Source organism: Salmo salar, chromosome ssa11, assembly GCF_905237065.1.
Source record: "Salmo salar chromosome ssa11, Ssal_v3.1, whole genome shotgun sequence".
In the NCBI taxonomy this organism is placed as follows: Eukaryota; Metazoa; Chordata; class Actinopteri; order Salmoniformes; family Salmonidae; genus Salmo; species Salmo salar.
Window position 1 is genome coordinate 21,925,693 of NC_059452.1, and position 12,911 is coordinate 21,938,603.

Below are 12,911 nucleotides of genomic sequence, written 5' to 3' on the forward strand. Positions count from 1 at the left end.
AACGTGAAGCTGCACCTACCTGGGCTCCCTGCCCCTCCCTGTGCCTCCATGCAGCCGAGCCGAGAGTGCCGTGCTGTCTATCACAACAGCATGGGAGTGGGGGAGACAGACTGAGAGAGTGAGACGGAGGGAGAGAGAGAGGTATGCCAGCTCTCGTTCTCCACAGCATCCGACTACAGCTGCACTCCTTTTTTACTCTGTCGTTCTCTTCCTCACTGCCTGGTGCTCATCCCTGCTCAGTGCTCTCTCACACACTCATCAGCCTGCCCAATACAGACGTGAGAACACAGTGAGTTCACCGCTCTGCTGCCCTGCCTGCCTCACAGAGAGAGAGAGAGAGAGAGAGAGAGAGAGAGAGAGAGAGAGAGAGAGAGAGAGAGAACACAGCAAAACCCAGAACCACTTTGTTCTATAATAACATTGTGAAAGAGCTCAGCGAATGCAGAATACAGAGAGATCTAGAGAGAGAGGGAGCAAAAAAGGGGGATAGAGAGAAAGTGAGAGAGAGCAGGATGGGCACACTGGCAGACTGCCCAGATTGAGAGAGAGAGAGGGGGGCTGTAGGAGGGGTGTTGGTGGGGATTTGGATAAAGGGAAGGGGAGAGTTGGATACACCACATGGGTGGTGGAGAACTATCACAGAGTCACTATGTGTGTGAGCGTGTGTGTCTGTGTGTGCCAATGACTATATATATGAGTGGACGAAGTCACTGATCACATGACACCATGCATTCCTATGTGAAGACTCAATAGCCAAATGAAGCGGGTTAAGATGGTGTATCATGGAGACATAACACGTGCAGTTTGAGCTACTCCAGCTAACTTAAATGGGCTCCCGAGTGGTGCAGCGGTCTAAGGCACTGCATCTCAGTGCTAGAGGCATCACTACAGACACCCTGGTTTGAATCCAGGTTGTATCACAACTGGCTGTGATTGGGAGTCCCATAGGGTGTGGTACAATTGGCCCAGCATTGTCTGGGTTTGGCCGGTGTAGGCCGTCATTGTAAATAAGAATTTGTTCTGATCTGACTTGCCTGGTTAAATAAAAAAAAAAGAAACTTAAGTTGCAGGCTGACTGCAGGCTGCCATTAGCAACTAAATTATACTTTCTTCTCTGTGTGATTTTAAAATAATCGGTTCAAGGACATACTGTACATCTTGTGTGTTAAAGGCAACTATTGGTACCATGATTGTCATCCATTTGTATTTTTTTTTTACACGAAGATTGACCACGAAGATTCCCATTTTTCTGCTAACAATGTCTGTAGTACCGCAGTTGGCCTTGAACATCCACGGCTTCAATGAGTGGGGGCAGTCGTTCTCCACTGGTGTATGCGAATGTGCATACACCTTATTAGGTAAACGTCTTAACACTCCAGTTTTAAGCCTTGTCCCACAGCAGCATAAAAATAGTATGATAAGCACAGGACAACAGTACTGAAAATGATTTACTCTAGTAGAGGGACGGGGTATAGAGAGATGACACTATAGCCATTCACCTTTGGAAATGTGGATACAGATGTAAGATCTTCATTTAATCACCCTGTTGCAGGAGAACTTCGCTGCAATGTAGGAATTATACAACTTTTTGTGTATTTGAGGTTTGAAAAGGCTTCTGAAGTTTGTAATTTCCATTTAGAAATTTCAGACTTGATTTTCCCTTACAAAAACTGTATCAATCCCTACAAAAAGGTCAATTTATTATAATCCACATAATAATTCACATTTCCTTTTGCTGCAAGATTATTTTCCTGCTGTAGCTAACTGGCTCAAATTAAGATCCTACATCTGTACATCACTCTCTAACATACAGTACCTTTCAAAAGTTTGGACACACCTACTCATTACTCAATTCATCTGGTTTGCGCTTAGTGGGACTATCATTTGTTTTTAAAAACAGGACAATGAGGTCAGGGCATGACTGAGGGGGTTTCTGGGTATTATGTTTCTATGTTGGTGTGTGTGTGTGTGTGTATGGTTCCCAATTGGAGGCAGCTGATAATCGTTACCTCTAATTGAGGATCATACTTAGTGTGTCCTTTTTCCCACCTGCTATGTGGGATATTGTTTTGTGTGAGTGCCTATGTGCGCTACGTGGTTCACGATCATTATATTTTTGTTGTTTTTGGAAGTTTCACTATTATTAAAATGTGGAACTCTACTCACGCTGCGCCTTGGTCTAATTATTCATACGACGGTCGTGACAGAATATCCCACCATTACAGGACCAAGCAGCGTGCCCAGGAGGTGAAGGAGAGTTGGACATGGGAAGAGATACTAGGTGGATGCGAGACCCTTCCTTGGCAGGAGTCGCCGAAGAGTAAAGGAGGACAGCAACGACGCCGGGGTCCGCGGCCACAGATTTTTTTGGGGGGGGCACAAGGGGCGGTCCGCCGAGGAAAGAGCCAGAGACCGTCTGGGAGTCGATGGAGCAGTTGGAGGAGGGATATCGGAGAGAGATGTTGGTTAGGTGTATTCTGCAGCACAGGCGCCCTGAAGAGCGTGTCATCAGTCCGGTGCAACCTGTGCCAGCTCCCCGCACCAGGCCTCCAGTGCGCCTTCCTAGCCCGGTACATCCTGTGCCGGCTCCCCGCACTCGCCCTGAAGAGCGTGTCATCAGTCCGGTGAAACCTGGGCCGGCTCCACGCAGCAGGCCTCCAGTGCGCCTTCCCAGCCCGGTACGTCCTGTGCCGGCTCCCCGCACTCGCCCTGAGGAGCGTGTCATCAGTCCGGTGAAACCTGTGCCTGCTCCACGCACCAGGCCTCCAGCGCGCCTTCCCAGCCCGGTACGTCCTGTGCCGGCTCCCCGCACTCGTCCACCAGTGCGTGTGTACAGTCCGGAGTCTCCAGCGATGGTCTACAGCCCAGAACCTCCAGCGACGGTTCACAGTCCAGAGCTTCCAGCGACGGTTCACAGTCCAGAGCTTCCAGCGACGGTTCACATTTCAGAGCCTCCAGTGACGGTCCACGGTCCGGAGACTTCCTCTGCGCCGGTGCCCAGTCCAGGCACGGCGTCCAGTCCCGCTCCATGGCCGGAGCCTTCCTCTGCGCCGGTACTCAGTCCAGGCACGGCGTCCAGTCCCGCTCCATGGCCGGAGCCTTCCTCTGCGCCGGTACTCAGTCCAGGCACGGCGTCCAGTCCAGCTCCATTGCCGGAGCCTTCCTCTGCGCCGGTGCCCAGTCCAGGCACGGCGTTCAGCCCGGCTCCATGGCCGGATCTGTGGTCTGAGCGGGTGCTACGTCCCGCACGGTAGCCGCCACCAACGCTAGTTGCCCACCCTAACCCTCCCCATCTAGTTTCAGGTTTTGCGGTCGGAGTCCGCACCTTTGGGGGGGTACTGTCACACCCTGACCATAGAGAGCCCTCGGGGTTCTCTATGGTGTTTTAGGTCAGGGCGTGACTGGGGGGGTTTCTAGGTATTGGGTTTCTATGTTAGTGTGTGTGTATGGTTCCCAATTGGAGGCAGCTGATAATCGTTACCTCTAATTGGGGATCATACTTAGTGTGTCCTTTTTCCCACCTGCGATGAGGGATATTGTTTTGTGTGAGTGCCTATGTGCGCTACGTGTTTCACGATCGTTATATTTTGTTGTTTTTGGAAGTTTCACTATTATTAAAATGTGGAACTCTACTCACGCTGCGCCTTGGTCTAATTATTCATACGACGGTCGTGACAAATCCATAGAAGGGTCCTTTTGAGGAAGGATTGTTGACATAATTTGACATTTGTATTTTAAAGCATAATTGAGGAATAAATGATTGAAGTTGGAACATTTGTGACATTGGCTGCATTTACACAGGAAGCCCAATTTTGATATTTTTTCCACTAATTGGTCTTTTGACAGATCACATCAGATCTTTTCACATCAGATATTTTCAGAGATGTTATGATTGGTTAAAAGACCAATTAGAGAAAAAAATATATTGGGATGTCTGTGTAAACGCAGACATCCTTTAAGACCATCATGTCTTACAAGGTCCTACAAAACAGAAATGTGAGTCATATGAAGCTTTACCGTTTGCTCTGTAATATTAGTAGTATTTTGACTTCAATTAAGAAATCGTTAATTCATTTAGAAATATAGTGAAATACATAAATATTGAAAAAATAACATTTTATTTCTGTCTGTAATAAAGCCCTTTTGTGGGGAAAAACTCATTCTGATTGGCTGGGCCTGGCTCCCCAGCGGGTGGGCCTATGAATAATTTCCTCATATGAACTGTAACTCAGCAAAATCTTTGAAATTGTTGCATGTTGCGTTTATATTTTTGTTCAGTATAATATACCTTCCTTTTACTTGTGTCATTGCACGTCCTGCAAATCACCAGCAGAGGGCGATCATTCTGATCCATTATCATATTTTCTCTGCATACATCCCAGTCTGGAACTTTGATTCTCCCGTAGAGTATATTATGTTCAACAATATATTCACACCAATTTAGTATTTTCTATATTCAGGATGATATATTTTCAATATTCATCAATTAATGTAAGATTATATATTTTTTTAAATCAAAATAATACTCATATTTACAGAGGTAAAACGTCATATGTCAGCAATTGTTGCTTTGTAGCACTTACATATGAAACATTATGGAGGCTTAAAGGAGGTCCTCCTGGGTAAGGCCAAAATGTTACAAATATTCTAACTTAAATTAATTATTTCTCAACACACATTGCGAAGTCGATGTTGACGATATAGCTAAAGTTCAAGTATTTATTTGTCATGTTGATTAAAAAAGTGTAATATTTTAGCTCCCATCATCATGCCAATGAAAACCTAATCTGTTAGAATTATTTTAGTTCGAATTTACATTGAAAACTGAATTTACCATCGTCAATAATAGAATACCTTGAGAGGAAGAGGCGAAGCGAGAGGGTTATCTATCGCTCGACAAAAATCTGCCTAAAATAAACCCAATGCGTTTCTATGGGCTATGGGTTTAAGCAGATCTACACTTACGCTTAACGACTCGCATTGTCAAGGCGGAGACATGAGCACCTGGCCATTATGTACAGATTTCTGATATACCTGTCAGTCCATGGGTGAATCTCAAATTATGTCCCTTGATTCTTCACATCCTCCCTTCATGCCTCTTTCTATAAACACATTAGATGTGAGAGAATACAGGAGGAACCATGAAAATAGAATTAAGCTAACCTTAAGATAACTGTTTCCGTAGTGTAGTGGTTATCACGTTCGCCTCACACGCGAAAGGTCCCCGGTTCGAAACCGGGCGGAAACATATTTTTAGCTCTAATGCATATCGGTACACAATTCAATGGTTTCATTTATTCGGACAACGTTACATTACATGATCATCTAAAACATAGTGAAAAGCAATCTTGAGAGATATTACAAAAGTATCCAAACGAAAAGATACGTTAAAGAGCAGTCTCGCGAGAAGGTCATCAACGTTACCATGACGATACTTTGTTGTCGTTCGAGCTATCGCAGATGGACTTGTTTAGCTAGGCAGCGTGCTAGCTGTTTACTTTTTCAAAGATAGTCCCTTTTCAGCTATATCTGTGCGTGGTAGCAGTATTTCAGAATAGTAAGTACGTGTATTCTATTTTCAACAATATAATAAAGCGTTACAGTTAGACTCACTACAGTGCAGTGTGGTAACGTTAGCCAGCTAACGTTACTAGTACTGTAATGTTAATCTAGCTTCATGAATACATGCAATATCTGCATTGTAGCTAGCTAACGTAAACGGACTGAACTCCACTCAATGGTGAAGGAAGTTTAGAATTAACTTCACCACGGAGTGGAGCCGAGACCAGTCGGCGTTTGTATTTGATTAACGTTTTTTGAAAAAGTATGTATTTCAGCAAAGAAAGGCACGAAACGTCAGAGGAAAAACATAGGTACAATGTGGGCGTTTCATTTTTGAACTAACGTTACTGTTAACGTTATTGACCTTGAGCAAATCGATGTAACGTTAGCTAGTTAGGACTTTAATCCGCTACATTTTAGCTAGCTCGGTAGTTAGAAGTAACATTTTTAGATTTCGTTGCATTGCAGCCAACCAAAAAGAAGGTCGCCGCCAAGTCTGCCAAAGGGAAGACGCCCACAGTAGTAGATGGCCTTTCCACGGAGATGTCGAAGGAGCAGGTAGGTGTTATTTCATGCACCTCTACATACGCTGAGTTGTAATCAATGAATAGCATTCTCACATAGGTGTTCCTTTTGTCCAGGTGGGAAAGGGGCAGTGTGGCGTGCAATAGAGATTGTGTCATCTGTGCATCTGTTCGTGCGGTATGCAAATTGGAGTGGGTCTAGGGTTTCTGGGATAATGGTGTTGATGTGAGCCATGACCACCCTTTCAAAGCATTTCATGGCTACAGACGTGAGTGCTACGGGTCAGTAGTCATTTAGGCAGTTCTTGGGCACAGGGACTATGGGGGTCTGCTTGAAACATGTTGGTATTACAGACTCAGACAGGGACATGTTGAAAATGTCAGTGAAGACACTTGATAATTGGTCAGCGCATGCTCCTAGTACACATCCTAGTAATCCGTCTGGCCCTGCGGCCTTGTGAATGTTGACCTGTTTAAAGGTCTTACTCACATCGGCTGCGGAGAGCGTGATCACACAGTCATCCAGAACAGCTGATGCTCGCATGCATGTTTCAGTGTTACTTGCCTCGAAGTGAGTATAAAAGTTATTTAGCTCGTCTGGTAGGCTTGTGTCACAGGGCAGCTCTTGGCTGTGCTTCCCTTTGTAGTCTGTAGTCTGCAAGCCCAGCCACATCCAACGAGCATGGGAGCCGGTGTAGAAAGATTCGATCTTAGTCCTGTATTGATGCTTTGCCTGTTTGATGGTTCGTCGAAGGGCATAGCAGAATTTCTTATAAGTTTCTGGGTTAGAGTCCCGCTCCTTGAAAGCGGCAGCTCTACCCTTTAGCTCAGTGCGAATGTTGCCTGTAATCCATGGCTTCTGATTGGGGTATGTACGTACAGTCACTGTGGGGATGAGGTCCTCAATGTACTTATTGATAAAGCCAGTGACTGATGTGGTGTACTCCTCAATGCCATCGGAAGAATCCCGGAACATATTCCAGTCTGTGCTAGCAAAACAGTCCTGTAGTTTAGCATCTGCTTTATTTGAACACTTTTTTATAGACCGAGCCACTGGTGCTTCCTGCTTTCATTTTTGCTTGTAAGCAGGAATCAGGAGGATAGGGTTATGGTCAGATTTGCCAAATGGAGGGCGATGGAGAGCTTTGTAAGCGTCTCTGTGTGTGGAGTAAAGGTGGTGTAAAAAAAAAAATCCCTCTGGTTGCACATTTAACATGGTGATAGAAATTAGGTAAAACTAATTTAAGTTTCCCTGCATTAAAGTCCCCGGCCACTAGGAGCGCCGCCTCTGGATGAGTGTTTTCCTGTTTGCTTATTGCGGAATACAGCTCATTGAGTGCGGTTTTAGTGCCAGCGTCAGTCTGTGGTGGTATGTAGACAGCTACGAAAAATACAGATGAAATCTCTAGATAGGTAGTGTGGTCTACAGCTTATCATGAGATACTCTACCTCAGGTGAGCAAAACCTTGAGACTTCCTTAAATATTGTGCACCAGCTATTGTTTACATATATGCATAGGCCCCCGCCCCGTGTCTTACCAGAGGCTGTTCTGTCCTGCCGATAGGGTGTATCAAATCAACTATTTGCTTGATAATCCATGGGTTATGCTGCATAGCATATATTTATCTGAATCTACATGATGATGTTCTCTGTGTTAGCTGGAGGAGCACATTGTGCGGCTGCGGGAGGAGCTGGACAGGGAGAGGGAGGAGAGGAACTACTTTCAGCTGGAGAGGGACAAGATCCACACCTTCTGGGAGATCACCAAGAGACACCTGGACGAAAGGAAGGCAGACCTGAGGAACAGAGACCGGGAGATGGAAGAGGCTGAGGAGCGCCACCAAGTTGAGATCAAGGTATAGTACACACACACCTACACACACATACAGTAACAGACACACAAACAGTGTATAACCACATTAGAATAGTTATCAGGGGCCTTACTGTTACTGTTCTGTTCCTCAGGTGTACAAGCAGAAAGTGAAGCATCTCCTGTATGAGCACCAGAACAGCATCTCAGAGCTGAAGGGAGAGGGCGTGGTCTCTAACAAGCTGATGCAGAAAGAGCACGCCGAGCTGGAGAACGAGCTCTGCAAGGGCATGTGCACCCTCAAAGTGGACATTAAGGAGCAGGAGCTCTCCAACGAGAACCTCATCAAGGGCCTCAAACTGGTGCGTGGCCTCCTCGCTCTTTCTGTCAATATGCGCTTCTCAGCATCCAGATCAATGTTCTGCCATTTTATCATATTTGCTTTCCACACACGTCTATGGTGACATTGCATTGATTGTAAATTCTTTCAATTTCTGTTTCAACAGAACAACGACCAGGAAATTACCAAAATGAGAAATGACTTTGAGGGACAAGTGCAAGGTGATTATGCCTGTGTCTGTGTTGCCGTTAAACTGTACTCACATGCGTACATATACCCAAAATATGAAACATAGCATTTCTCTCTGTCTATTGCCATTTGACTGACCTGCTGAGTAGAAATTGAGGCCAAGTATGAGAAGAAGATGCAGATGCTGCGTCAGGAGCAGGACCTGAGGAGGAAGACAGAGATCCACGAGATCGAGGAGAGGAAGAACAGCCAGATCAACACGCTGATGAAGAACCACGAGAAGGCTTTCAGCGACATCAAGAACAACTACAACGACATCACCCTCAACAACCTGGCCCTCATCAACTCACTTAAGGTTAGCAATACCACAACAATATCAGCTAATAACCAAGGTATTTGTTCTACTCAATAACAATAACCTAGGACCAATCAACTGACTGAGTATTAGAAATTCCTCAACGCACAATATCATCAAACCTAACCTAGGCTTCATCCAATCACAACTCACTTGTGTATTACAAGACAATAACAGAGAGGTGTATGATTACTGATAGGTCCTGATCTTTAGCAGAAGGGTTCACTGTGTGGTGTGCCTGACTGACAGTGGCCAGGGTTTGGAGCCCTGGAGGGCAAACTGTTTGTTACACAGCCAGATCAACATCAATCCAATACAAGCTAGTAACCAGTTGTTTACATGGCCTGTGTGTGTCTGTCAGGAACAAATGGAGGAGATGAAGAGGAAGGAGGAGCGTCTGGAGAAGGACTTGGCAGAGGTGCTGCTGCAGAACAGGCACCTGACGGAGCCCCTGCAGAGGGCCAAGGAGGAGGTGGCCGAGCTGCAGAAACAACTGGCCAACTACGAGAAGGACAAGACCTCACTGGCGGTGGGTTACACACACAAACATAGAATACATGATATCTGGTTATATGGTAATTATAGAGAAGATTTATGGCAAAAAGCAACAATGTAGCAGTGTGACAGATATGCATAAAAAATATTCATATAGCAACATGGAAAAGTAAAATTCACTCAAATGTTCTATGATGAATGGTTTGTGTTGGGTGTATCTGAGAGTGAATAGAAATGTAGTAGGGTACTTGGTGAAAGTAAACAGGAGTGATGGTGCCTGTCTTGACAGGGGGCCAAGGCACATCTGAAGGAAATGAAAGACCTGAAGTGGGAACACGAAGTGCTGGAACAAAGGTTTAGTAAGGTGAGAAGCGACAGTTACACACACACATACACACGTACAGGCGTGCACACACACATGCACACAAACTCTGGTTTGTAATGACAAAGGATTTTGTCCTCACATGTTACATAAATTGTTGTCACTTGATTGAATCAAATCAAATGTTATTTGTCACATGCGCCGAATACAATCGGTGTAGACCTTACAGTGAAATGCTTACTTACAAGCCGTTAACCAACAATGCTTTAAGAAGTTAAGAAAAAAAGTGTTAAGAAAAAATGTGAAAATAAAAGTAACAAATATTTAAACAGCAGCAGTAAAATAACAATAGCAAGGCTATATACAGGGGGTACCGGTACAGAGTCAATGTTCAGGTGCACCGGTTAGTCGACGTAATATGTACATGTAGGTAGAGTTAAAGTGACAATGCATAGATTATGAACAGAGAGTAGCAGCAGCGTAAAAGAGGGGTCTGGGTAGCCCTTTGATTAGCTGTTCAGGAGTCTTATGGCTTGGGGGTAGAAGCTGTTAAGAAGCCTTTTGGACCTCGACTTGACGCTCAGTATCGCTTGCCATGCGGTAGCAGAGAGAACAGTCTATTACTAGGGTGGCTGGAGTCTTTGACAATTTTTAGGGCCTCCCTCTGACACCGCCTGATATAGAGGTCCTGGATGGCAGGAAGCTTGGCCCCAGTGATATACTGGGCCGTACGCGCTACCCTCTGTAGTGCTTTGCGGTCGGAGGCCGAACAGTTGCCATACCAGGCAGTGATGCAACCAGTCAGGATACTCTCGCATGGTGCAGCTGTAGAACCTTTTAAGGATTTGTGGACCCATGCCAAACAGAAAGTTTAGCCTTTTCAAATTTGGGACAGGGAAGAATCTGAGAAAATAATTGGCACTGTGTTTATGAGATTAAGTGTTAGAACTAAAAAGGCATCTACACTGAAATCTGTGTTCCAATCTAATAAAAAAATTGGGGTTGACTAAAAACCTCCTAGTAACTGGACACTTTTCACCCATACAATGGCTACTATTGAAGGACAGTCCCACCATTGTTTCCTTTGACGTGATTACAGAGGAGTTCAAGGATGAGTCCTTCTGCCCTTTTACCCTGTGTACAGGTCTTTTTCTGAGACCACAGCACAAACTAACTACACAGACCGTTTATTAGGTTGACTAAAAACCTCCTAGTAACTGGACACTTTTCACCCATACAATGGCTACTATTGAAGGACAGTCCCTCTGTTATGCACTCACACACCCAAAAAAATGGAACAGAATTGAATCAAATGTAATCCTATCAAATTGATCTATGCCTAACTGATCTGTGTTGCTAACTGAGCTGAGCCAATCCTTTTGTCTGTGTGGTGCAGGTCCAGGTGGAGCGTGATGACCTGTATAAGAAGTTCACCCAGGCCATCCAGGAGGTGCAGCAGAAGAGTGGTTTTAAGAACCTCCTGTTGGAGAGGAAACTGGGGGCTCTGACCAACACCCCAGCTCAACAAGGTGCTGTCACAGTAGAGTTGTGAAAACGACTAGCACCACACCTCATCAGTCCTGCTTTGTGGTGGATACTGGATACAAGCCAAGTTGTCATTCAAGATTAAAACAGAGAAGTGTTCTTAACACTCGCATTCCATCGTGCGAGTATGTTTTCTGTTGCCAAGTCCTTGCTATCAGGTTTCTCTACTCTACTGTCCTAGAAGCTGATTATCAAGTGGCTTCAACCACATCAAATTGTAAACCTTGCCTGTGAGCGTAGTTACTTGTGGAAGCTTACGGTAGACTATTCTGCAGCCAAACAACTCTATTTGTTTTTTCCTTGCAGGAAGTTTTGGACTCCAAGAACATTGCGATCAAAGACTTGCAGTATGAGTTGGCGCGGGTTTGTAAGGTGAGGATGTTGGCTGAATACATTGCCTTTTGGTTCTGAACCCTATTTAGTTTTGTACATTAAGGGGAAAACAACAGGATTATAACTATGTAATAGAATAACTAACCGATCCAAAATCAATACATTCTCATCTTTATAGGCAAAAGTGATAATAGCGTCTGTCAATAAAAATGTTAACATCTCTGTGGTAGTGGTATGGTAGGAGAGGGGTCTCTAACTTATACCTTCTTTGCTTTGGTTCCATCCAGCCCCTTTTCCCCACCTTACCGTGTTAAGGAATAATACATTCCCTGTAAATGGTATTTTTGTCATCCTTCCTTGCACCTACAATCACATACCTTTTCACTCCACCAGGAGTTGAGATGTAGCAGGGTGTTCCTCCAGGAGGGGTACGTAACACATGTAAGTGAGAAAGCTAAATCAAGCTACTTTTTAAGCTCCGACTCCTGTGATCTTTCTACATTTTTGGAAAACAGTAAATGGACTAAAGCGTACAAATTCCTTTTCTTCCTTGCCTAAGCAAGTTCTGTCTGTCTGGCATCATAACCGAGAAGAATAGGATAAGTGACGCTTTTAATAATTTTATCTCAGTAGGCTTTTTATTTGAGAAACAGTGCTTTAAATTATTTAGGTAAAGCTCCGCCTTATCTCAGCTCACTGGGCACCATAACATCCACCCGTAGCACGCGCTCCAGCAGGTATATCTCACTGGTCACCCCCAAAGCCAACACCTCCTTTGGCCGCCTTTCCTTCCAGTTCTCTGCTGCCAATGACTGGAACGAATTGCAAAAATCGCTGAAGTTGGAGACTTATATCTCCCTCACTAACTTTAAGCATCAGCTATCTGAGCAGCTTACCGATCACTGCAGCTGTACACAGCCCATCTGTAAATAGCCCATCCAATCTACCTACCTCATCCCCATATTGTTTTTATTTACTTTTTTGCTCTTTTGCACACCAGTATTTCTACTTGCACGTCATCTGCACATCTATCACTCCAGTGTTCATTTGCTAAATTGTAATTACTTTGCTACTATGGCCTATTTATTGCCTTACCACCTCACGCCATTTGCACACACTGTATATAGACTTTGTTTTGTGTTATTGACTGTACGTTTGTTTATGTGTAACTCTGTTTGTGTCGCACTGCTTTGCTTTATCTTGGCCAGGTCGCAGTTGTAAATGAGAACTTGTTCTCAACTGGCCTACCTGGTGAAATAAATTGACCCTGGTCAATCAACTGCTCTTCCCTTTGCCAGCCTCTAGCTGACTCGATGGTTAACCCGTCAACGTCTAGTGATTATTTGTTTACATTTCAACAATTTAACATCTGTGATGTGCTTGATGCCTTGCTTAAGATTAATGTAAAAAAATACACTGGGGCTGATTAAGCTTGA

General features: G+C 44.6%; 2 protein-coding genes and 1 non-coding gene across 4 annotated transcripts in view; 2 read left to right on the top strand and 1 right to left on the bottom strand.

Moving 5' to 3' along the window:
* LOC106562278 (dysbindin domain-containing protein 1-like) overlaps positions 1 to 426 on the bottom strand; it is a 38,348-nt gene extending 37,922 nt beyond the window's left edge. The window contains exon 1 of one of the 2 annotated variants that reach the window (XM_014127049.2): positions 20 to 426. In XM_014127049.2, coding sequence (XP_013982524.1) covers positions 20 to 50 — 31 coding nt within the window. In that variant the 5' untranslated portion in view covers positions 51 to 426. The remainder of the gene's footprint in view (positions 1 to 19) is intronic. The other variant, XM_014127050.2, reaches the window with a different exon arrangement.
* Positions 427 to 5,175: 4,749 nt separating this feature from the next.
* Positions 5,176 to 5,248, top strand: trnav-cac (transfer RNA valine (anticodon CAC)). The gene has a single exon. It is a non-coding gene; the product is annotated as a tRNA-Val (tRNA).
* Positions 5,249 to 5,416: 168 nt separating this feature from the next.
* Positions 5,417 to 12,265, top strand: LOC123723722 (dynein regulatory complex subunit 4). The gene is made up of 11 exons (XM_014127055.2): positions 5,417 to 5,557; positions 6,031 to 6,120; positions 7,745 to 7,942; positions 8,052 to 8,258; positions 8,403 to 8,457; positions 8,575 to 8,780; positions 9,142 to 9,309; positions 9,565 to 9,639; positions 10,994 to 11,126; positions 11,449 to 11,514; positions 11,869 to 12,265. The coding sequence occupies exons 2-10, from the start codon at positions 6,106 to 6,108 to the stop codon at positions 11,493 to 11,495; spliced, it is 1,104 nt and encodes a 367-aa protein (XP_013982530.1). The 5' UTR covers positions 5,417 to 5,557; positions 6,031 to 6,105; the 3' UTR covers positions 11,496 to 11,514; positions 11,869 to 12,265.
* The last annotated feature ends 646 nt before the right edge of the window (positions 12,266 to 12,911 follow it).

Bases quoted from the DNA above. Each gene is read 5' to 3' on its own strand.
- LOC123723722 (XM_014127055.2), top strand. The intron at 8,781-9,141 runs GTTAGCAATACC...TGTGTCTGTCAG, and splicing joins CCCTCATCAACTCACTTAAG to GAACAAATGGAGGAGATGAA. The intron at 11,127-11,448 runs GTGCTGTCACAG...TTTTCCTTGCAG, and splicing joins CAACACCCCAGCTCAACAAG to GAAGTTTTGGACTCCAAGAA.